This window comes from Callospermophilus lateralis, chromosome 2 (assembly GCF_048772815.1).
Source record: "Callospermophilus lateralis isolate mCalLat2 chromosome 2, mCalLat2.hap1, whole genome shotgun sequence".
Taxonomy (NCBI): Eukaryota; Metazoa; Chordata; class Mammalia; order Rodentia; family Sciuridae; genus Callospermophilus; species Callospermophilus lateralis.
Window position 1 is genome coordinate 199,658,976 of NC_135306.1, and position 23,985 is coordinate 199,682,960.

Here is a 23,985-nt window from a genome sequence, read left to right on the forward strand (position 1 = left end):
GCCTTCTGTTTTCTTTTCTTACAATCTAAACTTTTAGCTTTTCCTAACATGCCAGCCCAGGCAATCTCTACTCAGGGGGTTACTTCAGTCCAGATTTCTTAAATGTGCCAAAGACTCTAGGTGTGAGAGCTTCTTTAAATAACTTAGAGCATCTCAAGATGCCTTTGGATTTCTTCTTGGCAGGTGTAACAGATCCTGAGTCACTAGCTCCCTGCTGTGACGCATGCAGGGCAGGTATAATAGTATGTTCTAGACAAACACACTTTGTTCTCAGACCATGATAGAACGTCATGTCAATATGTCCTAGTTATCTTTTTTCTGTAATGATAAGGTTAGGTTCTTGGCACAGCACACTTAGCCTCATGTTTAAAGCAGGGAGCATTAAGACAGACTAAATTCACATATTGTACTTGCTTTTGGTCTGGCAGAAACCACCTATATCTAAACCTTCTCATACATTCCCTTCTCGGACATTGGGATACCTTGAACATATTTTTCAATATTTTTTAATCAGAGAAGAACAAGAAAAGTCTGTTTTGAATTCATGACTGTCCCATGTCACTTTTTCCTCAGAATACCCCTGGAAATTTCTTTTTATCATGTTACGCATTCTGTTCTGCTTATCCCAGAGTCATAATTGAAAACAAAGAAAAATGTGCATTCGAATAGGCATCAGCAAACCTGGTTTCTATTCCTGGCTCTGCTATATCCCAACCTCACAAGTTCTGTCTCATTTCTGGCCTTTATACCTTGATTCTTTTATATAAATAAATTAGGACGGCACCAATATCAAGGATTATGGGGATTAGGAAGGTGTGGCAATGCTGGATACTACATTATGCTATGCGTGGAGCTGGAGCCCAACAGACTGTGAGCTTCTTGAGAGAGAGGTCTTGGAGTGTCCTACTCATACTTAGTATCCTACACATACTAGACTCTGATGAATGAATGAATTGATGAAAAGGTTCTTCGTTTTCTTGCCTTCCACCTGCACTCTAGCACCTAGAGTAAAGACAAAGCAACACTTCCCACCACTTTACAGATGACACTGGGTGCAATGCTTGCTGCTCTTACCTGTAGTACGATTCCACAGAAGCTGACAGGATAGTCAAACTCAAGTACATTTGGTCGCACATGAATTGCCACACAGCCAGTCCCAAGAAATAATTCATCAGGGCCTATCAATTCATCTTCATAAAATAGTGCTCTGTTAACTACTACATGGAAATTATGATAGGTGCATTCCACCAGTACTGCCAAGAGAAGACAAAAATTAGCAATTCTGCTTCAGTGGACAAGCAAAGAAATCTGAGCAGTATTAGGTCGCATGAAGGAAAACCATCTTTAATTAAAGGAAATGAAGCTTAGAGATTTATTTAAAAATGATTCCCAGTTGGGCATGGTGGTGCATGCCTGTAATCCCAGCTACTGGGGAGCTGAGGCAGGAGGATGGCAAGTCTGAGGCCATCTGGGGTAACTTATCAAGACCCTGTCTCAAAATAAAATACAAAGCGGCCTGAGGCTTTGGTAGTGGTAAAATGCTTGTCTAGCATTTTATTAAACACCAAGTTTAATAAATACCAACTACTGCTGTATTAAATACCAAGTACTGCTAGGAAACAAACAAAACCACCCAAAGATTCCCTTCTTTTGTAAAAGTACCAGTCCCCTCCTGGTACCAAAACCAGATAACCAGAATCAGTGTACAATGTGCTTGGAATTCTTTTCTGAGAAACACCATATATAGCTGTCTTTGGTAGAAGAGAAAAGGTCTATATTTTCATTAGGATGCTCATACTGGGTACCTAGTTCCCCAATACCTAATGTCCCTGTAAAACTCGAGCCCTTTGATAATCCTGATATTATGTATAACTAATGCACTAACAAACCATATTGTAGTCCTTAAATATGTGTGTGTGTGTGTGTGTGTGTGTGTGTGTGTTTATTATGGTTATTTATCTTGGTAAATCTAGGGGAAAACCTGGTTCTATGTAAATGAAGAATGAGCTCTACCGCAGTCCGGCTGGGCAAATAACCGGGAGGTGACAAGCAACTTGAAGGTTAAAAAGGGAACTACTTTATTGCAAGTGAACTCAGCGGGAACTGAGCAAGAACTCAAAGTAGCGGGCACCCAAGGTAGCAGGAACCGCTTCTCTGCTGGACAGCAGAGGTATATATACTTAACTAATTACACACAGCTTAACTTATTTAACATCATCTAGATACAGCAGTCAGCCAGTAAGGAATCATCATCTTAATGGCTCACTGGTGTTGTTCACAAACCACTCCTCCTGGCAAAGTGCCAGGCACCATCTTGACTTGATTTGCATCCCCAACAGAGTTCTAGGTTCAGATTGTTTTAGGTTTCCAGCTTTGGTCATGTGCCACATAGTAGTAGCACAGTGCAGTACATGTGGAAGGAAAGAAGCAAGTCTTTCAGGGCTAAGGAAGTAAAGATCTGGAACTGAAAGTCAAGCCTGGCTTGTTGCTTTTTATACACCATTACACTGGAAGATCAGAATGTTCAATTTACACCTGGCTTAAACTCCTCTGAGTTTTAGGGTCATCTCTCCAAAAGGATATTTGAAATATTCTCTCATTATGTTCTTGTTCAATATGGAACTCAGGATTTTACCCTGTTTTCTATTTATTTTCTCCCCATCTCAGCCAATAGTGCCACAGTCCACCCAACATCCAAGCCAGAACACCTTAGAATTTATCTTCCTTTATCTTCATACCTACAGCCAATCTCCCAACCTTTTCACTTTGGCCTTTGAAATTTATATCACATGTATTCACTTCTCCATGATCAACACTCTGGCCCAATCTGCCACTGCCTCTCCCCTGGACTATCCTCGAAGCCTTGTGAAGGAGCACCCCTTCTCCAGTTTCCTTCTTTTTCTAGGTCAGCTGCAAAGATGGATGGATGCAGATAAGATCATTTCACCAGGATGCATACAGCTTTCTAACTGCTTCCTATTGTGATTGGTATAAAATCTGAGATCCTAGTGGTCCATATTGACCTGGTCACTGAATCTCCAATTAACTTTGCTTGATTTGCTAAGTCGTAGTCCAGTGAGTTTCAAAGATTTGACCCAATTTTAACAACAAGCTCCAATTTTTAACAATAAGCAATTTTAATGCCTACTTTCTTATTCCTAAAAATTTAGAGATAACCTATTTACACTTTAAAAATTATAATTTATTCATTGCAGTATAAAATGAAAAAATATACTAAAACATATTTTTTATTCATATCAATAAAAAGATACTCAGGCAGACCTGTTGAAATACTCTAACATGTACATAATATTTACCTTGATCAAGACTAAGGCTAATACCAACATAGATTTCAAGCACCAGAGTGGCTTTCCATTCCGTAGTGAGATTTTTCCAGGAAGATAAACAACTTAGTAAAGTTCCAAGAACAATGATGTGCAAACTTCCCTTGGGTTACGTGTACAAACTGTATAAGAAGTCTTTTTGTCATCTTTGCAAAATGAATTAGTTCTGGAGCTCCCCGTACAGCATGGTGACTATAATTAAGAGCACCTGGTATACTCGAGGCTTGCCAAGAGAGTAGGTCTCAAGTATTCTCATCACAATGAAACTGAGGTGATAGATATGTTAATTATGTCAATAGTGGTAATCATTTTACAATGTATCCTTCTATCGAATATACTACAGTGAATTTCACCTTTATGTATATCCATAATGCAGTAATTTCAAAAAACCATAAATAAATGGAAGGAAGACCAGTAGAATTAAGGGAAGAGGAAGAGGAGGAAGGGAAGGGAAAGGGGATGTATTGGGGACTGAAGTGGAACAAATTATATTTCATACTTGTATGATTACAGCAATATGAATCCCGATATTATGTATAATATATACATATATATACATCATTCATGTATATTACATATATATTATATATTATATATATAATATTTATATATATATATATATAATATAATATATATATGGTTGTTTAGCTGGGGGAGAACCTGGTTCTATATAAATGAACGATGGATTCTAGGTTCAGATTGTTTTAACAGATTTCTCTCTATTATAAATGAATGGTGAAATATTTGAAATTTATACTGGACACCAGAGAATTCTTTGTTTTGGGGATTGTCCCTTGCATTTTAGGTTATGTGGCATACCTTCTTTCCTTCCAATTTTGTTCAAAGCAAAGTGGCATACATTACCAAAATGCCCCAGGGAGCAGGAAACAAGGCCTTTTTGAAGCCACCTTAGCCATACCGACCTCCTTTTGGCTCAGTGAGGTCGACACCCTCTTCACAGCTCCTTGTTCATAGATGGCTTTTCCTCTGGGCTTCTGGCTTGATAACCCTTCTTCCATGTCCCAGTTCAATGTCACTTTCTCAGCAGACCTTATGCTGAGGGTCCTATTCAAGTGGCTTTTCTCTTTCAGTTATTCCTATCTCACATCACCCTATTCATTTCTCTGAAAGCCGAATGTCTTCTCTGATATAAGGGGGTGACTCAAAATGGGGTAGGGAGGAAGAGCATGAGAAGAAGATTACCACTAAATAGGGAAGAGAGGTGGGAGGGAAAGGGAAGGAGAAGGGGAATTGCACAGAAGATGGAAGGAGACCCTCATCATATACAGCTTACATGTATGATGATGTGAGGGGAAAAAAAAGAAGTGTGTCCCATTAGATTGGATAGAGAGAAGTGATGGGAGGGGAGGGGAGGAGAATAAAATAGACACTAGTATTGCTGTATGTATATACATGACTGCATGACCAATGTGATTCTGCAACCTGTACACTCAGAATAATGAGAAATTTTACCCCATTTGATTCAAATGTATGATATGTGAAGATCATTGTATTATCATGTATAACTAATTAAAACAAAAAAATAAAAATAAAACAAAAGCCCTCATTATAACCTGGAATCATACTACTTATTTATAGGGCTTTTCCCCCCAACTGGGGTTCAAGAGCTATACATGTAGTGACTATTTACTGCTGTTTTTCCTTCCAACAAGTCAGACATGTGGTTGGTAAATGGATGAGGAAGGAAATATTAAATGGAAATCTAGAATTCTGATGAAACTCTCTACTTACTACCTGTGCTAAATACTGATAATAGGACAGAGCAGATGGGTAACATGGATTTTCCTTGTGGAAAAGGCGGGGAAGATCTTGTTGAAGATTATTGTCATGGTTTAGATATGAGGTATGCCCCCAAAGCTCATTCCACTTGAATGGATTAATCCACTTGAATGGATTAATTGGGTGGTATGTAGGCATATAGAGTGTGCCTGGAGGCAGCAGGCCACCGGGGGTGTGCTTTTGGGGTATATATTTCATCCCTGGTGAACTGAACCTAGTCTCTTTCTGCTCTCTGTTTGCCATGTCCTGAGCTGCTTTCCTTCACCTTTCCTCACTTGGCCTCAGAACAATGTAGTTGGTCATCTGTGGACTGAGAACTCTGAAACCATGAGCCCCAAATAAACTTTTCCTCCTCTAAAATTGTTGTCAGGTCTTTTGGTCACAGTAGCAAAAAAAGCTGAATAAAACACAGACCTTGTGAGGAACCTGAAATATTATGGTGGAATGAGGACTAGGAGCATAAAGAATTGCTCAAGATCAAGTTGTATTCATAACTGTCCACATGTCCCCAGGAGGGAGGGCACACATTTTGGGAGCAGAAGTACTTCCTAACAGCACGCACACATTGGGTGTTAAATCAGATCTAACACTGATTTGATTTCTGTGGGAGAATACTCCAGGAAATATTAATTATCTTTAAAGATTTTGCTCTTTTATGACTATAAACAAAATATATCATTGAAACTGCTGAATTTATTCCTTGAATTGTGTCTGTGTGCTTAATTATCAATAAGTGGAATTATTTGAGAAAATATCTGATATTTAAATCCCTAGGAGATGTGTTGATTCAATTAATAAAATTACTATAAAATGAAAAAAAATACAAAAGAACCCAAATAAAGCTGTCTGATTTCACCAGGGCAAGATCCAGTATTTAGGGTAAACAGTGTTTAAAAACTGTAATAAAGCTACTCATTGTCAGTTTTAAAGCTTAACGGAAATTTGACGTAAGTTCCCAGTCTCATATGCCTCTTTTTCCACAAGGGAAACTCAACTTTCAAAATTCCATTTCATAAGAATTGAGAGTTATTTATATTTACAAAACATCTGCATATTTTCTTTTCTTGGAATTTCACATTTCCATCATTATTTTAAATTTGAATTTCTTTATATCCTTGGAAAATTGAATAAGCATTCTTTGCCTTTTGTAGAAAAGGAAAAGAGGAACTCAAGTGGTTTCAGATGTGCAAATTAAAAGAGTCAGGCTGGGCCACATCAGGCAACGTGTTTACAAGGATCACCTGTTTAGAATTCTGCCTTCCACAATCCTCCATCTTGAGTAGGGTAGTTGATTCTTAACCTAAATATAGGGACTCTCCCGATAAGGATTTCCTTTCTAAGAAAAGACCAAAGTCCTTAACAAGAGTTACAAGGCTCTGCCCAGCCAGCCCCCTGCATCAGAAGCAAACGCAGGCCCTCATACTTGGGATAGTGAACTGGAGGGCAGAGACAGACGGACGGGCAGAACTTGTGCTGTTCATTATGTCACCTTTGTTTTCCCTCTCTACTCTCCTCACTTCTGAGTCCTAGTGTTTCAGTCACAAACCAAATACTCCATTCCTAGCTCTCACCTCACTTCTACATTTTTCTCCAGCTCTCTAATAACCACTGACAGCACTCTGCTCCAAGGATCTGCAAGACTAATTTAGAGAACCATTTGTACAAAGGAAGGGGCCCTCTCGCTTATATTCCCCCACCCCTTACCATCTCATAGTCCCCCAAGGTCCTGTCCGCCCCTTTAGTCTGCTCACATTCCTTCTTCTCCCCAATTTGGTTGTATTCCATTTATCTTGGAAACACAGGTATTGTGTGTGCACACAACCCTTTTTAGCTTAAGGCAAAAATTAGTGTTTCTAGTTCCCCAACACCCAAGTCTTCCCCTAAGTAAAGACAATGTTATCCCACCTAGAAATCCAGGGAACCTCTCCCAAAAGAACTACATCAATTCTATTTATTTCATATACTCATCTCTTGTCATTTTCCTTCTAAGTAGTTAGAGCAGTTTATACACCTGCAGGACTTATAAATTAATCCCTACCTCTTTCAAGTTGAGCAAATCTCCATTCAGGATGGTGTGAGATGTTTTAGAGAATTCTGCACCCCATTCTTACCAGGAGCAGGAGAGAGGCTGTGCAATGTCAGTGGAGAAGCAACCATCTTAAAATTCCCTTCTGTGACTCTTTGGGAAGCCATCAGACATTTGGGATCTAAGGGTAGCTTTAGGTCAGTCTTTATAGGATGCTACTCTATACCTAGTTGGCTGCAGGGAAGCCCTGGAGTGTTTAAGAGGGGGTCTGTTCAAGGTTGTATCTTTAAAAATTGACACAGGGATGTTCTGTGGGTAGCGGGGAGGTGGGGCACTTGCATAAGGGAGTCCAGTTAGAAGTGTGTGGTTGAGTAACTCAAGTGTGAAGTGGCGAAAGAACAACGAGTTACCAGGAATGGGAAGAGTCATATAGAAAAGCAGATGGTCCAAGGATGATCTAGTGGGAAATTCTAGTAGGTCCCAAGGAGGAAGAAGTGGTAGGGAGAAACTCATGGCAACCTGAGCGCAGCTCTCCCTCACTCACCCACCAGGATTATCTGGACCCAAGGGGAGACTAAAGCATGGACTAATGAGTATTATTTAGTTCTTAATTGTTAGCATTGGACAATTCAGTGCTGGCAATCAAAAGCCCTGTGACTCATCGCCATTGAGAAACTCCCCCTTGAAAACACCAGGGGTCAATGTCCCCCCTGTACCTTTGTTCTGCCCAGAGCACATCCACATCCAGGAAAAAAGTGGCAGAAACAGTCCTTCCAGCATGAGTAAGGCCTTCATTATGCTGGATCTCAGGGTAAGATCCTCTCAGGAAACAGCAAGGGAGAGGAACTGGGAAGCCTGAGGTGTTTTTATATGGGAGGGCGCACTCAGGTGTGTTCAATTCACCCAACTTAGAGAGGAAAAAGAAAACCTTTAACATATTGTCATCTCCAGCTCCTGACCCTGTCTTTATTATTTGGGCATAGAAAATTATAATGTTTTTTAAGGTGAACATAAGGAAGCATTATGGAGTGCCACAGAATTGTCTTTTGGGGGACCTTTGAAGTGCTTGTATGGAGGTCATTTGCTGGCCATTTTTTGAAATTCTATTAGCTGATTTAGGGATTCTTCAAAGCTCTGATATGATGTGTCATTTCATGATCCACTGATAGTGCCATCCCTCCACCCACCGTTTGTGATACATATATTAATATTAATTGCTTAACTAATAACTTGGGTGCTATCAGGAGCTGCATGAGACCTGATCCAATGCTATCAACCTGGGAAGGAGATGCCAACAGGGACAGGCAGCCTCACTTGGACCATTTCTACATTTTGCAAAAATCAACCTTAACAAGTTCCATTCTCTTCAGACTTCTTAATGTCTTTCCAAGAGTTCATGTGTTAACACTTTCATCTCTTTTCTAACCACATTTTCCATATCCCCAAAGAAACACTGTGTATACCAGGAACTAACTGATATGGACAGGTGCTCCTGGGTGAGCAATGTGTGCCTCCTGGATAGTACGTTTAATCTAAAGTGTTTAACAATCCCCATGATCAACGAAAAGCTTAGATTTTCCTCAAGTTGATGCCATGAAAATTTAAGTTTCTCCAGTAGTGTTGCTTTTTCAATATTAGGGTTTGGACAAGCTCAAGAATATGTTAGTACTCTGCAATAATACAATCAAAGATTAAAGATGGATGTGGCAAAATTTCCTAGAAAGTCTATTAAGTATTTGATGACTTATCTGGAAAATAATTTAAAATGTCATTTAAAATGCAAACAGGGCTTGGGATGAAACTCAGTGGTAGAGTGCTTGCCTAGCTGTGTGAAGTCCTGAGTTTGATCCCCAGTAACACAACACACAGCACAAATTGCAAATAAAAAACTGGTGAAAATTCTTTTGAAAACTTAGGATAAAACTCTGTTTCGAGCTTGCATCTTCCAGTTACAACCCTGTATGTGATGTTGTTCATTTTCTTTCTATTTCAGAGATAGTTTGAGAAGCATTAGACAGGTAGATCTGAAAATGTCACTAATTTTAGAAACCAAAGAGTTACATTGAGTGCAGCAAACCCAGAAACTAGGTTTTAAGTATATTGAGTCAGAAGTGGAGGCAGAGTCCTATTAACCAGGTGACTTGAAGAAAATCCATGAAATAAAATGCAAGCAATACAGAAGTGTTAAAAATGTAAAATTAAAGTTCTAACACATTTCTAAGTGATAGCTGTTGTGGCATTTTTTTTCTGAAGTTTTCTAGTGCATGTGTGTGTACGCTGTATACACACACATACACAGGCACTGAAGGTGTATCAGTGTACTTTATATTTTTAATTGCTGAACATTAGTGCATTTTATGGATATAACCACACTTGTGGTATATTCATATCAAATGATGAATTTTTGAGTTGAATCTACTTTGCCAATATTATATAATTACCGAGTGCTGTAATTAATTTAAGATAAATCATTGCAATCTCATGTCAATATTTCTAGAGGATAAAATATTGGATGAGGAATTGCAATAAAGTATAAATTTATTGATAAATTTTTCCCTCAAGATGTGTTAATTTACTTTCTCATAGGAGTAAATAATATTGCATACTTTCTAAGGAAACTGTCATCATTGAATGCTAACAAATCTCTTAAATTTTGACGCCCAAATGAATGTAAGTGACCCCTTTTTGTTTAAGTTTGCAATTATTAATGGAAGAGAGAAGCTACTAATTCATTAGTCTTATGTGAATTGCACATATTTATGCAAATGAATTTGCTCATTTTTTCAGTAGAGTTATTTGTTTGATCTAAACAATTTGTAAGAGCAGTTTTATAAAAGCAATTTTATCCTTTTATTTTTCATTTCAAGTTTTTCTGATTTAGTTGCTCACCTACAATTTCTGCTTAATTGATTACTTAGTAGATTGTTTTCTTTTTCTTTTATGGTTCTTATTTTCTTGTCATTGAAAAAGATCTCTTCTAACTTAATTTCTTAAAATAATAGCTGGTTTTTATAGAACTTCTTTGTTAATGTTACAAAATTTACTTTGAGATAATTGTAGATTCATATGCAGTTGTAAAAAAATAATACAGAGAAACCCAATGTACTTTTTGCCCAATTTTCCCCAAGTAACATCTTGCAAAACTATATCACTATATTACAATCAAAATATTGACTTCGATACAATCAATCATTTCCTTCATCACATATGCCTAATATTGCCCTTTTGGAGCTATGTCCACTTCCCTCCTGTCCCCACCTCTTTTTTAGCCCCTAGCAGCGGCTAATATGCTCTTGGTTTCCACTTGGTCATTTCATGAGTGTTGTATAAACGGAATCTTGCAGTTTGTTACCTTTTGGGATCAACTTTCATACTCAGTATACTTCTCTGGTGATTCTTCCCTTGAGTTCCAGTGAATCAACAATTTGTTTCTTTTATTGCTGAGTAATATTCCATAGTAGAAATTACTGCAGTTTATTTAACCATTCACTCATTGAAGGATATCTCAATTGTTTGTAATATTTTGCTATTACGAATAAGACTGTTTAAAATATTCCTGTACATGTTTTCATGTAAAAACAAATTTTTATTTCTCTGAAATATGCCCCTGGCATATTAAGTGCTCAGTAGATATATTGAAGAACTAAATTCATTGAATTAGTGAGAAGAGATATAAAACATTATTTTATTATTTTCATTCATTTACTAAAAAAGTGTGTGTGAGAATTTGCTGTTGCATTAAAGGAGTTACTAATATGTCGGTTTTTCTTCAGACACACACATTGTGTCCTGAACTCCACAGTTCCTCCACTGTGTGCTGAGGAGCCCAGAGGGACTACAGTGATCTTGTGGGGGTACCTTAGGGAATGTTAATATTTCCAGGGAAACAGTGATACTCCACAACTGTCAGTCACTGTGCGAACAGTGAGCTGGAGATAGCCCTGTCCTGGTGTGCCTTTCCTTCCTATTAGTGCATGCCTTTGTGCAGCTGGGGAGTCAGTGGCTGCTGTGATGCAGAGCAAAATCAACCACTGTGGCAAAATCAACATGGAATAAGACACGAAGATGGCACAGTCCAATCTGGTTCAAAGATTTGAGAAACTGCAGTGTTGAACAGGCATATGCATTCCATTAGCAATAGTGATTATATTTAAAGAATAATATATTCTGCTACCTTTCCTATCCTCTACTATCCCCCCTCCCCTCCCCTCCCATCTTCTCTCTCTACCCCATCTACTGTAATTCATTTCTCTCCTTATTTTTTTCCCATTCCCCTCACAAACTCTTATATGTAATTTTGTATAACAATGAGGGTCTCCTTCCAACAGTTACTATTATGGTATTATGTAAAAATGTGGATGTGTAACCGATGTGATTCTGCAATCTTTGTAATGTTTTGAATAACCAATTAAAAAAAATAAAAGAATAATATAAAAATATTGTACTTTTTTCAATGTATGCATTTAATGTTTTCAAATGGTACTAAGTTTTTACAGCATAAATAATTATTTTGATTTTGATGTAACTATTTTGATATAACTAATAAGTGAGCCAGTAACAATTCTTTTCATTAAGGGATGCTTTAAAAAAAGACTAACCGTACTATTAAGAGCACTATGGAATGATGTTCTCTACTATGACTGTATTGTAAATCTTCCAAACTAAAAAATTCTTTTTGTTTAAAAAAAAAAAAAAAAAAGATCTGGGGCTGGGGATGTGGCTCAAGCAGTAGCGCGCTCGCCTGGCATGCGTGCGGCCCAGGTTCGATCCTCAGCACCACATACAAACGAAGATGTTGTGTCCGTCGAGAACTAAAAAATAAAAATATTTAAAAAATTCTCTCTCTCTCTCTCTCTCTAAAAAAAAAGATCTGGCCAAATAGAAATGGAACTCTCTAAACCCAAGGCAGGAAGGTGAGGATGCAGAAAAATTACTATCTTTAAGACTCTGAGAGGGAGGGCTGGCTGGGCTCTGGTCCAAAGAGAGAGTAAAACCAAGGTGTCCTGTTTCCTCTACCAGGGAGACTGCCTTGTGGGTGAGATCATTAGGCACCTTAGCCAGGCACCTTAGCCAGCAAGAGAATTCTTTTCTTTTTTCCCCTATTTTAATACAAGTATTAAAGGGATAGAGCTGATGGGTTTTACTGTTACTAGCCACTTAGCTGAGAGTTAGTATGAATCGGTTAGGTGTCTGGGGATCTGTTGGATAGGAGCAAATAGTGAATTTCTGATTGTGCACTTGTCTCACCTCAGTGTGTGTTTAGCTTGCTTGTATTAATTACTTTATTAACTGGTGCAAGGGAGTCTATTGTAATTATACTCAACTCCAGAAGCAGTAAGTAGAAATCTGACCAAATAAAATTTGAAAACATATAATTAAACAAACTCTGGTGGAAAAATTGAAAGATATATGACTGACTGGGAATAATGTATTTGCATCTTATCACAGTTAAAAGAGAATGAAAAAATATGTTCTTAAAATTATGAGATTTTAAACTTTACCACAAAGATACAACACGGCTATGATATATTCTTGCCAAAAAAAGGTTTGAGTCTACCTATGAGAATATGATCAGAAAGATTCTGAATGTGAATCTTTACTCAAGACAATGAACCAAGACTCTTCTAAAAAGACCTTTTTATACAAAACAAAAATAGTAGGTACAACTCAATAAGAAAAAAAAATAGCTAAATAACAAATGAGCAAAATGGGAGAACAGACACTCTTCAAAGAAGATATGAATACAGATGGCAAAGAAGCACTTGAAAAATTGTTCAAGACCATTAGTTATTAGGAAAACTTAAGCCACACTGAGAGGTCACTATACACCCAGTAAAATGGAAAAAAGTTAAAATAGCAGATGCTGGTGAGACTATGGAGCAACTAGAAGTTGAAGTCTGGTGAGATTCCAAAGCGAAGCCATAGGCAATCACTTTATAGACACCCCCCTCCTCATCCTAAAAGTACTGCTAACCAAATGTCACATATCCATGTAATTTTAAGACAGAAATCACCTTTTTTCTTACCAGTTTATTGAAAACATAACAATAGTAGTAGTTTTGTAGATTGGCAGATACAGGATGTTAAGAAAGGGTTACTGAAAGTTGAAGACCTTGACCTGTGCACAGCCTCAGGGTACGTCACTATGCACAAGGCTCTGTCCTACATTTGGACTGTTCTTTAGCATTGTCCATCCTGGAAAGCAATGTTTCTGAAATGCTGTTTTAATTCACCTTTTATCCTAATACACGTGAAATTTAAAAGTTATAATTATGAAAGTGAAAATATGTTTGTGTGGAACATAAACATTTGGTAAATTGTTAAATCAAACAAATGCTAATTAATTATATTTCTTTTCTCTTTTTGTTCCCCACCCTTCATCTCTTCTTTTCAAGGATTTAAAAAATGTTTTATTGGTACATTATACTTATACATAATATTGGGATTCATTTTGACATAATCATACATACATGGAATATAATTTGCTCCATTTCAGTTTCCTACCGTCACTGATTGAGCACCAGTTCGGCCAAGCTCCGGAGATGTGAAAACCCATGGAATGGTCCCTGGCTTTAAAGAAGTCTTTTTAAAAAATGCTTAGAACAGACTGCACATGTAATGATAAAATTCAAGTAATATCAAGGATGGTTAAATGAATTTATCTAGTCTTCTAATTTATATAAGTTTCTACTTTTCTTGTTGTATTAATATTACATACAGTTGCTTAATTCTAGTAAATGCTGACTTTGAGAGAAAAAAAGCAGAATACATTTAAACCAAATATTTATTTAAGCTCCTTGTCATAGTAGAGTTTGAATTTCTCATTGTAAAGTGGCATCTTCTGTTTTGAAGAAAGGAATCTAAGTGTGCATGAGGTTTATTCAGACCTTGCTATTCCAAATGTAGTCTGCACATTATCACCAGTATCACCTGAGAGTTTATTAGAAATGCAGAATTTTAGCCCCCACCCCAACTTTCTGAATTAGAATCTGCACTGTAACAAGATCCTCAGGTGGTGTGGATGCTTCTTGAAGTTTGATAAGCAAGTGCTGCTAATGGGCATCAGCACAGCATGCTCTCTGAAGGCAAAACCCTATACACCACGGTTCTCAAACACAGCCCCTAGACCAGTAATATCAGCATCATCTGGGAATTTGTTAGAAATGTAAATTCTCAAGTCCTGCCCCAATCAGAAAACTGATTGGGGCCCTCTGTATTTTAATAAACCCTCCAGGTGATTTTGATATCTGTTAAGTTTGGGAGCCATGGTGTAGAAGTTGCTTGGTGGAAGAGGTGAAATCAGTCTTTCATATCCCTTATTTCAGGTCCACAGGACAATTAAAATCTTTCACAGTTATTTCTTCTTAGATATGGAGATAGACATTTTAGGATGATAGGGAGTTTTAATAAAGATACATTAGTGCATAAAATAACTCTATTTTTGATGATACAGACTGAAAAGCAGGTGTAGAGACTTCCATTAATCTTTGAATCACCTCTCAAAGACCTACCTCGTTTACGTCACTCATTATTATAAGCTGTGTGTGTTTCAGGGGGGTTTTCTTAGGCTTGTCTATGGGAACACTCAAATAGTACATTTTGCTTCAAGTTTGCTCTCATTCTTTGATAATTGAATAAAAATGTTAAAGTTTAGAAAATGAACTCTTTTAAAATGTTTAGAACAGACTGGATGGTTAAATGCATTTATCTAGTCTTCTAATTTATGTAAGTTTCTGCTTTTCTTGTTGTATGAAGATAACATACAGTTGCTTAACTCTAGGAACTGGAGACTTGATGGTATATTTGAGGCATGTGTGTGCTGTGTAAAGTGGTAGTCAATTACTTACTCCTGATGTGGCCTCTGCTGTTTTGGCATTTAACGCTGCTCACTGCTCCCAATTTCTGTTTCCTCAGTGGGATCTGGATTTCAGTCTGCGAAAATGAAGACTTTTCTGGCAATAGGGGTTCTCTTTCTCCTCCCTTCCTTGATGTGGATTTGTGCTGGGGACTGGTCAGGTATCACATGTGACCTGGGGAACTGGAATTTGTTAACAAGCACTGTAAGATGTGGCCTGTAGGTTCTTTACAGTTTTGGTCTGGATAAATCTTAGTAACAACTAAGGATGTAATGACGGAGATTCTTCTTGGATGAATGATCTTGGGATGTCATGTTTGTTTTCTTGAGTCTAAAGGGTGTGTCCTAACTTGGGAACTTCAGTCTTTCTCTAATTCCCCTTCTCTCTCACTTTCTTTTCTTTTCTTTTCTTTTTTTTTTTTGTGTGTGTGTGTGTGGTGTTGGTGGGGCAGAGGATCGAACTCGGGGGCACTCAACTACTGGGCCACATCTCTAGCCCTATTTTGTGTTTTATTTAGAGACAGGTTCTGATTGAGTTGCCCAGGGCGCTAAGTTGCTGAAGCTGGCTTTGAACTCGAAATCCTCCTTCCTCAGCCTCCCGAGTGGTTGGGATTACCACCACACCTTCTCTTTTGACACTTTGCAAACCACATCATATTCTTGAGGCTAGAAATCAGTGGCGTCTTCCACAGCTGTGCTAGGACTCAGGATTCTGTAGGGTGTGACATGCAGCCAGGGAGCCTTATCACAGTCTCTGCCTTCCTTATCCTTCATAGATCTGTCATGTTGGAGGGCTCCTCCTCAGGTGACTAGCCTACTGTTTCTCAGTATGTCCTTCTTTTAGCAAGTCTTCTATCTTGGGTGAACTTGCATGGTTTGCCACCCCAGGTATGAACTTGGGGTTTTGACATTTCTGATTCTGAAACTTCAGAATGGCAATGAAAGGCTATATATTCTTGTCAAGTTACCTTCAATAACATGGTCCAGACTTGCTGCGTGGGCAGTTCTAAGGATTTTAGAGTATTTATTACATTTTCCTTTCCTTTATTAGGGACCATTTGAAAGAGACAACTGTAAGTAACCATTGGCCCCACTATTCAGTTTTATTAAGTCCATAATGATTTGCTACATTTACTTAAATTTTATTTTCTGATAAAAGCTCAGGTAGAGACCCTGTGAATATCCCTGATCCTGTGGTCTTTCCTCTATGCCTGTATGTAAACTTGATAATTACTCATTTTTCTGTGGATTTTATAATTTTGCTTCAAATCTATGAATCCATAAATATGTTTTGTGGGCATCTAAAGTTTTATTTGTTTCATTCTATAATTTTATTTTTTTAACATTATTTAGAGATTTATATTGGTAACATTGGTTTATTTTAATTACACTTGGTTATTCCTTTGAATGAATATATTACAAAATGTTTCTATTCTCATACTGAAAGAATTTTTCCATTGTTGGTTGTTACAAGTAATGTTTGTATGTAGATGGTTTTTTCCCCATATTTTTATTTGCACATTATAGTTGTACATATTGATGTGGATGTGGGTATGTTTTTGCATACCTTGGAATGGAATTGTGGGATCACAGGGTGGACTGATCTTAAAACTGACCCACTGGTTTAGTTTGCTAATTTGATCATTCCAGTTTGGGGTCCTCTTAAAACAAAAACTTTTCTTTCTTTCATTTTCATCTGTATTTGGTGTTAGAAGATGACTTGCTTCATACTGAGATTGACAAAAAGTAACTGAAACTCAGAGTTTTCCAAAAGCTTTTTATTTTTTATAGAATTGTATATTCACATGCAGTTATAGGAAGTAGTAGAGAGAGATCAATATACTATTCCTCCATTTCTCTCACTAATAACATTTGCAGAACTCTAATACTGTATAACATTGGGGTATGATTATAGCCAGATCATTTCTACCACAATAAAGATACTTGTAGAATCACTGCCACTGTCCTCTTAAAACCATCATATGAGGACTCTGCTCTAATTCCGGTTCTTAATTTTTAAACACCACAAATCTGTTCTCCACTTCTATGATTTTTGTCATTTCCAGGTGTTTTATAAATGTGTCATATGGCATATAACCTTTTGTGATCATCTTTATTCTTTTTTATTCTCTTATTTTTTTTGAGGGTGTGGCATTTTCCACTCATGGAGATTCATCTATTTATTTTGCATATATTCATAGTTTATTCATTTTTGTTGCAAACTATTATTCCATGGCATGGGTGAACCACAGTTTATTGAACCATTTGCCTATTAAAAACTCTAGGGCTGGGGATATGGCTCAAGCAGTAGCGCGCTCGCCTGGCATGCATGTGGCCCGGGTTGGATCCTCAGCACCACATACAAACAAAGATGTTGTGTCCGCCGAAAACTAAAAAATAAATATTAAAAAATTCTCTCTCTCTTAAAAAAAATCTAGACTGTTTCTAGTTTTTGACCAACTGTTGAAAACTTTTTCATACAGTTTGTGTGAATATAAATTTTTATTTTCCTGGGATAAATTGTTCATTAATTTATTTCCTGGGTTATATGGTAGTTGTATGTTTAGTTTTTAAAGCAAATTGTGAAACTGTTTTTCAGTTTTCATTTTACATTTCCACTAGCAAAATATAAGTAGTAATGTTTCGCTGCAGCCTTACCAGCTTTTGGGACTGTTACTACTTTTTATTTTAGATATGCTAATAGGTGTACAGTGATAATTCCCTGTGATTTTTTAATTTGGGTTTCCATAATAGCTGATGATGTTGAATATCTTTTTATCTTTTAGTATCTTTTTTATCTTTGAATATCTTTGATTATTTGCAATTTCTGTATCCTTTTCAGAGAAAGGATGGCAGATTTATGTTGTTTGCATTTGACTTGTGAGTTTTGGGTATCTCCTGAGGCCTCAGGCCCCTTCCAGTACCCTAAGTGCAAGTGAGAAGATTTTTTCTTAGGGAGGTCTAGGTAATTAGCCAACCTCACTCTTCCCCTCATGCTTACCCAGTCTCATAATTTCTAGGTCGTTCTAAGTCTCTGCCCTTGGCATCTAGCTCAATTAACAGATTATACCATAAAAATTCCCTTTCTCAGATAAAATTATAAATGTGGTACAGATATTTAGAGTTAAAAGAGGAGGAGGAGTACTAATGTCACTGATTGGTAGGCTTTAGCTTTTCTGGATAAATCTTTATTGCTGCATCAACTCTCAGTGCTTCTTCTTTTTTTATTTTTATTTTTTAGTTTTAGGTGGTCATAATCTTTATTTTACATTTATGTGGTGCTGAGGATAGAACCCAGTGCCTCGTGCATGCTAGATGTGCACTCTACCCACTGAGCCCACAATCCCAGCCCCTCAGTGCTTATTCTTATATATCATGAAGCTGTGGTTATAGAAATGAAGCCTCCATTGAACAAGATCACTAGAACCTGCACTGTACTTAGCACAAATGCTACAATATAGATGTATTCTTATGAATCTATAAAAAAATCACACACAGTGGAATGAAAAGATGTTATTTTGTATTAATTATTTTCACATATAATCATCCAAAAGCCTCTTAGAAGGATGGATGTAGATGAGGGTGTTTTGGGGATGAAGCAATAATATGGAGACCATCTTTTGCAGACTTGCCCCCTTCTAAAACGTGTTTTATTTGAGTCAGGGAGCATGCCTTCATTTCTATTAATTGGCTATGCTAAAACTTTCTGAGCTGCTCTATGTGTACTTACTAACAGAGGGATTCTCTTTTCTGCCTCTCAGCCATTCTCGTGCTGTGCTCCAACAATTTCTTCTACTCCAGAATCCCACACACGATATTTTACAACGTGCATATGAACCATAATGAAGCATTTTTAGGAACCGGATGCCCTGTAACCCACGTTTGTCTAAATAATTACTATGAGTTTTTATACCACCCTCAAGACTGTGGCATCGAAACTGAAGTAAGGGGAATGGCGCTCTCACCTAAATTGAGAGTCTTACGGTTTCTTTAACCTGTCAACAAACCAGAAGTCACTAAGTTCTTATTTGTAGTATGGTTAGATTGATTTAACAGTCACATTTACAACAAAAGTTAAGAAGGAGATGCTAAATACTATTTTTTTTAACTTGTTGTGCAGTAACTGAAAATTCATATTGCTCAATTTGTGGTAGAACAGGTTAAGAATTGACTATCTTCAAAGGACTAATGTAGTTTCTCTGTGCTTCAAGGATTATTAAGCAGTTTTACAAAAGAGTTATTCTTTATAATTTGAAATTTGGCCAACTGCTACCAGAAGAAGGGAGTAACACGAGGTAAGCATCAGACAGCTTTTCAAAGTAAATGTTTGACTTGTACCAGTCCTAAGCCCAGATATTCTGGCATGCCTTACTGGGCATATTGATAGGTCACTTAGGGCAATTGTATATACCACTCCTAAAGGTATAATTGGGATTTTTGACTTGATTTTTTTAAAAAAATTAAAAGTCAGTGAAACTTTGTCATAATATTAATTTTTTTGTTTAATATCCCAAATAAAATACCAAAAGAAATGCTAGAACTTGGTCAATTCTACATGAATGTTATAGATTCAGTTTCATAGAAAGAAAAATTCAAGATAGAGTTGAGTATGCATTTTTTTCCCTTGGTACCGTGGATTGAACCCAAGGCCTTACCAGGTGTTAAGCAAATGTTCTACCACTGAACAATGGCTCCAATTCCAGGTTATTTATTAAGTGCTCTTGGGATAAAGAAGGTTGGGTAAAATGGAGAAGCTGTGATATTGATGTAGGCTTAAAGGCAGCTTTGGCTGACCCTACAGACCTTCAAATTCCTGCTGGATAAGTGATTGGAAATTTGAACTGTATCAAGGTTATTCCTTACCACCATGATGAGTGCTCCTCCCACACCATCCCCAGAAATGAGTAAACAGAGTTTAAACAAAATTCCCTACACATTGAACAGAGGTAGCTCTAAGATTCCAAACAGGATTCAACTAATCTGAAAGCTCACATCCTCTGTCTATCTGTTGATAAGCAGTACTCGAGCTACAATGGTGTTTCTCAAAAAAGAGGTGCAAACACTTTCTTGAGTATGAATCACAAAGATCTGCCCTGTTTCATCTCACAAGTATTGTTTGCCTCTTATGTACAAACATTGTGCCAAATTTTAACTCATCTGGCACATGAGGAAAATGGTCCTGTTCCCCATAAATAGATGTTGTTTTTTGTTTTAAGAGGGTGTGACCATTTTTAGAGTGCTCAAAGTATCTGTAAATTTCTATTTGAATGCCTTGAAGTTTCCTGAGATAATTGAGATGAACATTCCAAACTTTCTTTCCTTTTAGATTTTCCAAGAAATTGTTGTGCTTAAAACTAAAATCAAGTATGTTTCAAGTAACACTACTCTCCTAACTGAAATGCCTTTGTCATGTGTCATCAACAAGTGAGTACAGTATGCCAGACACCTGTCCTGGCCCCCAGCTTCATCTTTACCTTCTGTTTTAATAAGATGTCCAAACCCAAACAGTAAAATGGCAAAACTAGAAGTATGTGTATAGGGTGGACAGCCCTAGATCCTAATGGGAACAAAATCTCTTGATTGCTAGTCAGCATTCTTTGAAAATTATTGCAGTTGTCCCCTAGAATATAAGAACATTAGGAATATTGAAATATAGAATAATAATGATTTGTTTTTGAAACAAGTGTTGATGACTGAAAACCTGATTTGAGTGCCATTTACCATGTTATTTTAACTTTAAACTTGAGCCCACTTTCAAGATTCCTGAAGGTAATAGGCAAAATGAAAGGCAAAACTCAACCCAAATAATTCCACAAAGTATCAAAGAATCAAGATCAGCATGCACCATGGCAGGCTGAAGTTGTGGGGTGAGATTAAAAAACACATTATATTAAGATCCATGGGTGGAGATTTGACTTTTTGAACCTTATTAACTGATTTTAAAAAAAGTCTGAGATATTCTCTAGATTAAGAACATATTTGATCAGATCTTAGCAAAACTGATATATTTGAAAGAACTTTCTTTGGGAAATTTTTCCATCAAATTTTCTGGTTTAAATCTTAAACTGGAATTCTTGTCTCCCTCAAGTGACCCTACATGTGCTGTTCCCACAGGTAGTGCTAGTTATATTAGCAGCTAATGTTTTTAAATCACTACATGCAGATACTGTTCTAAGCACTTTATTTGTATGAGAGTGTTACTCATGGCGACTCAATGAGGTAGATATTAATTATTAATTATAATTAATTATAAATTGCCAATTTTCAGGTGAGGAAATTGAGGCACAGAGAAATTGAGGGTTTTTTTTTGCCTTAGATCCTTCATTGGTCAATGGTAGAACCATAAAGTAAACCCAGATATTGGGTTTCTAAACCCATGCTTCTTAACACCACAAACACTGCCTTGCAATGTTCTGGAGAAATAAGCAGAAATCAATAAATATAGAAGCAACAGGAATTTGGCCCCCTGTTCAGCCTTGCAAACTTTAGGCTTTGAACTTGTGGTGTTTCTTGATTTTCTTTTCTCATTTTACTTTCCATTTTTTGGAAAGGAACAGGAACAAAAATGGCAGCACGACTACTGAGTGGGAAGTGGAAGTGAGAGTAAACAATGCACATGAAGACACGGGAGCTGCTTGTGCGACTCCATAATGGTAGGCACACTTAGAAGTGGCATATTGTGACTTTGTCCAGGCACATCCTAGACAAGAATCAAGATAATTGTCAAAGAAATGTCATGTATTTGCACTAAGGCACTTTGTACTGAAAGGGCTTCCAAATCGGGGATGGCAAATTCATGCATTTCTGTTTGTAGAAGGTATTATTGATCACAGTATTCTTGCTATTCTATTGCTAACTGGTAGAGATTCCTTATAAATAAGAGGTGTCTTTCTTGGGTGTCATATGAAATTCCATAACCAATTTAAAAACAGAATTTCTATCAATTCCAATATTAAAACAATTCTGAATTTTAAAAAGCAAGTATTAATATTGAGCCTACAAAGTAGCTTTGTTGGTAATCCCTGGGGATGTAAACTCAGAAATGTCATAAATCTTGGTTGCAGCTTCTTCCAGGATTACTAAATGCCCATAAGGCAATGCGGTTCTTTATTCTCGAGTCCCATATAAAGGGATACTTATCGCCATCTATCTGAGCTGGCAACCTATGCTGGGTTCACAAAATCTGACTATTTCAATAACTTAAGAAAACAGTGAAGAAAGCATGCAAACACACAGAAGTACCTTTTCAAAATCCAGGGATGACTCTGTGACCTTAAGGGTCTGTGGAAAGAGAGAGCCACTGGAAATCTTCATTCTTATATAGAGGACACACAAGGGGAGGTTCTATGGAACATTCTATCCCCCAAAGGGCAAAGGGGTAGGATTACAAAAGAACAGGTGAGTATCACTCAACCTCACTGGGTGACACCCTTTCCTGGAGCACGGGGGTAAAAGTCCAGTGTTTTGTGGGGTGCAATAACTATTCAGTACCCCTTTCCTCAGGACTTAAAGGTGTATACATAGCTACTGTCCAGAGTGGCTCCCAACAGATACTACCCAAAATCCACAGGTTGATTGGTTATTAATAAAAGGATGGAGCTATGTTGTAAAGAGTGCCCAAGGAAGCATTTGGAATGATCTTCATGGCTTAAAGAAGCAAAAGTATATTTAGTCACTTAGGCATGCATTGTGCTTAAATCATGATGCACTTCAGGTTGTGGTCTCTCTCAAGGAGCACTGACTTTCTCAAGTTCTTTTCTCCCCTTGTCTCCTATCCACAACCTCTCTCCCTCATGCACATACACTGCCTTACTTAGAAGTAGCTAAGCAATGTTTATATCTGGACCTGTTTTTTTTTTTACCATCTTTCTTCCTTTTCAGTAAGAATCCAAATGTTACAGACCCTTGTTTGCCAAATGATGTACCTTTATCATAAGAGAAGAAACCGGGCTATTCACCCCTCCATCGAGAGGCAATTTGGAATGACTGCAGCGAGTGCTTAGACTGAGGATTTAAGAAGTGTGAGATGTGAGAAGTTGAAATGAGCTTGAATGATATCTCAACTCTGATCCATTTTTAAAAAGAAATTAATTTGCAATTTTAAATAAAATGGTATGTTTCCTTCTTATATTCCCTTTTGTAAAAAAAGGAGCTGCCCTTTTAACTATGGAGTTTTATTTATGAATAAAATTTATTCTATCACATACTGTTTCTAATTATCAAAGAGCTGATCTGCATGTCATGATAAGCTTCTATGCCCATTTTAAAGTGTATTTTTTTTTTTTTTTTTGTGGTGGTGCTGGGGATTGAATTCGGGGCCTATGTGCATGCAAGGCAAGCACTCTACCAACCGAGCCATATCCCCAACCCCATTTTAAAGGTTTTTAACATAAAATTACTCACTCTTCTTTGTTGCCGACTCATGCCCTTGGCTAAGGCTTTAGCTGTGGGGACCTAGAATGATGCCTATTCGTTCTTCTATTCTGCCAACATGCCCTTGTGGGGCTCACGTTTCAGTAGGAGGAGACACTATAATAGACTGTAGTGGTTTACTGTATAGAATGGTGACAATAATCAAAAAGACAGCGTGTTACAAAGCATCCTAGGAAAGGAAATTGCTTCTGAGGGAAAGTAGGACAGAGAAGAGGGACTGGGAACACTGGGCTAAGCCTTGTGGGTCTAGATGTAGCGTGTGGGGAAAGAGCTGAAGGAAGTGAGAGAGTGAGGCATGCAGATCCTGGAGAGAAGGTTATCAAGACTGTGGAGGACTTATGCTATGGAGTGAGCCTGGTACAGAAAGACGGACTTTGCCACCTCACTTACCTGTGGGCTCTACAGGTGTCAAACTGATTAGAAATAGAGGCTAGAATAGTGGTTCCCAGGAGCTGGGGAAAAGGGAGATGCTGATTACAGTTCAGTTAAGTAGGAGGAATAGGCTGTAGTGGTTTACTGTATAGAAT

The 23,985-nt window shown here is 37.4% G+C and overlaps 1 protein-coding gene across 1 annotated transcript; it reads left to right on the top strand.

Annotated features, from left to right (window-relative positions):
• The first annotated feature begins 15,110 nt into the window (after window positions 1–15,110).
• On the top strand, window positions 15,111–21,676 carry LOC143641373 (putative oocyte-secreted protein 1 homolog). The gene is made up of 4 exons (XM_077108608.1): window positions 15,111–15,186; window positions 18,787–18,968; window positions 20,352–20,449; window positions 21,577–21,676. Exons 1-4 carry the CDS (start codon window positions 15,111–15,113, stop codon window positions 21,674–21,676), a joined length of 456 nt encoding a protein of 151 aa, XP_076964723.1.
• The last annotated feature ends 2,309 nt before the right edge of the window (window positions 21,677–23,985 follow it).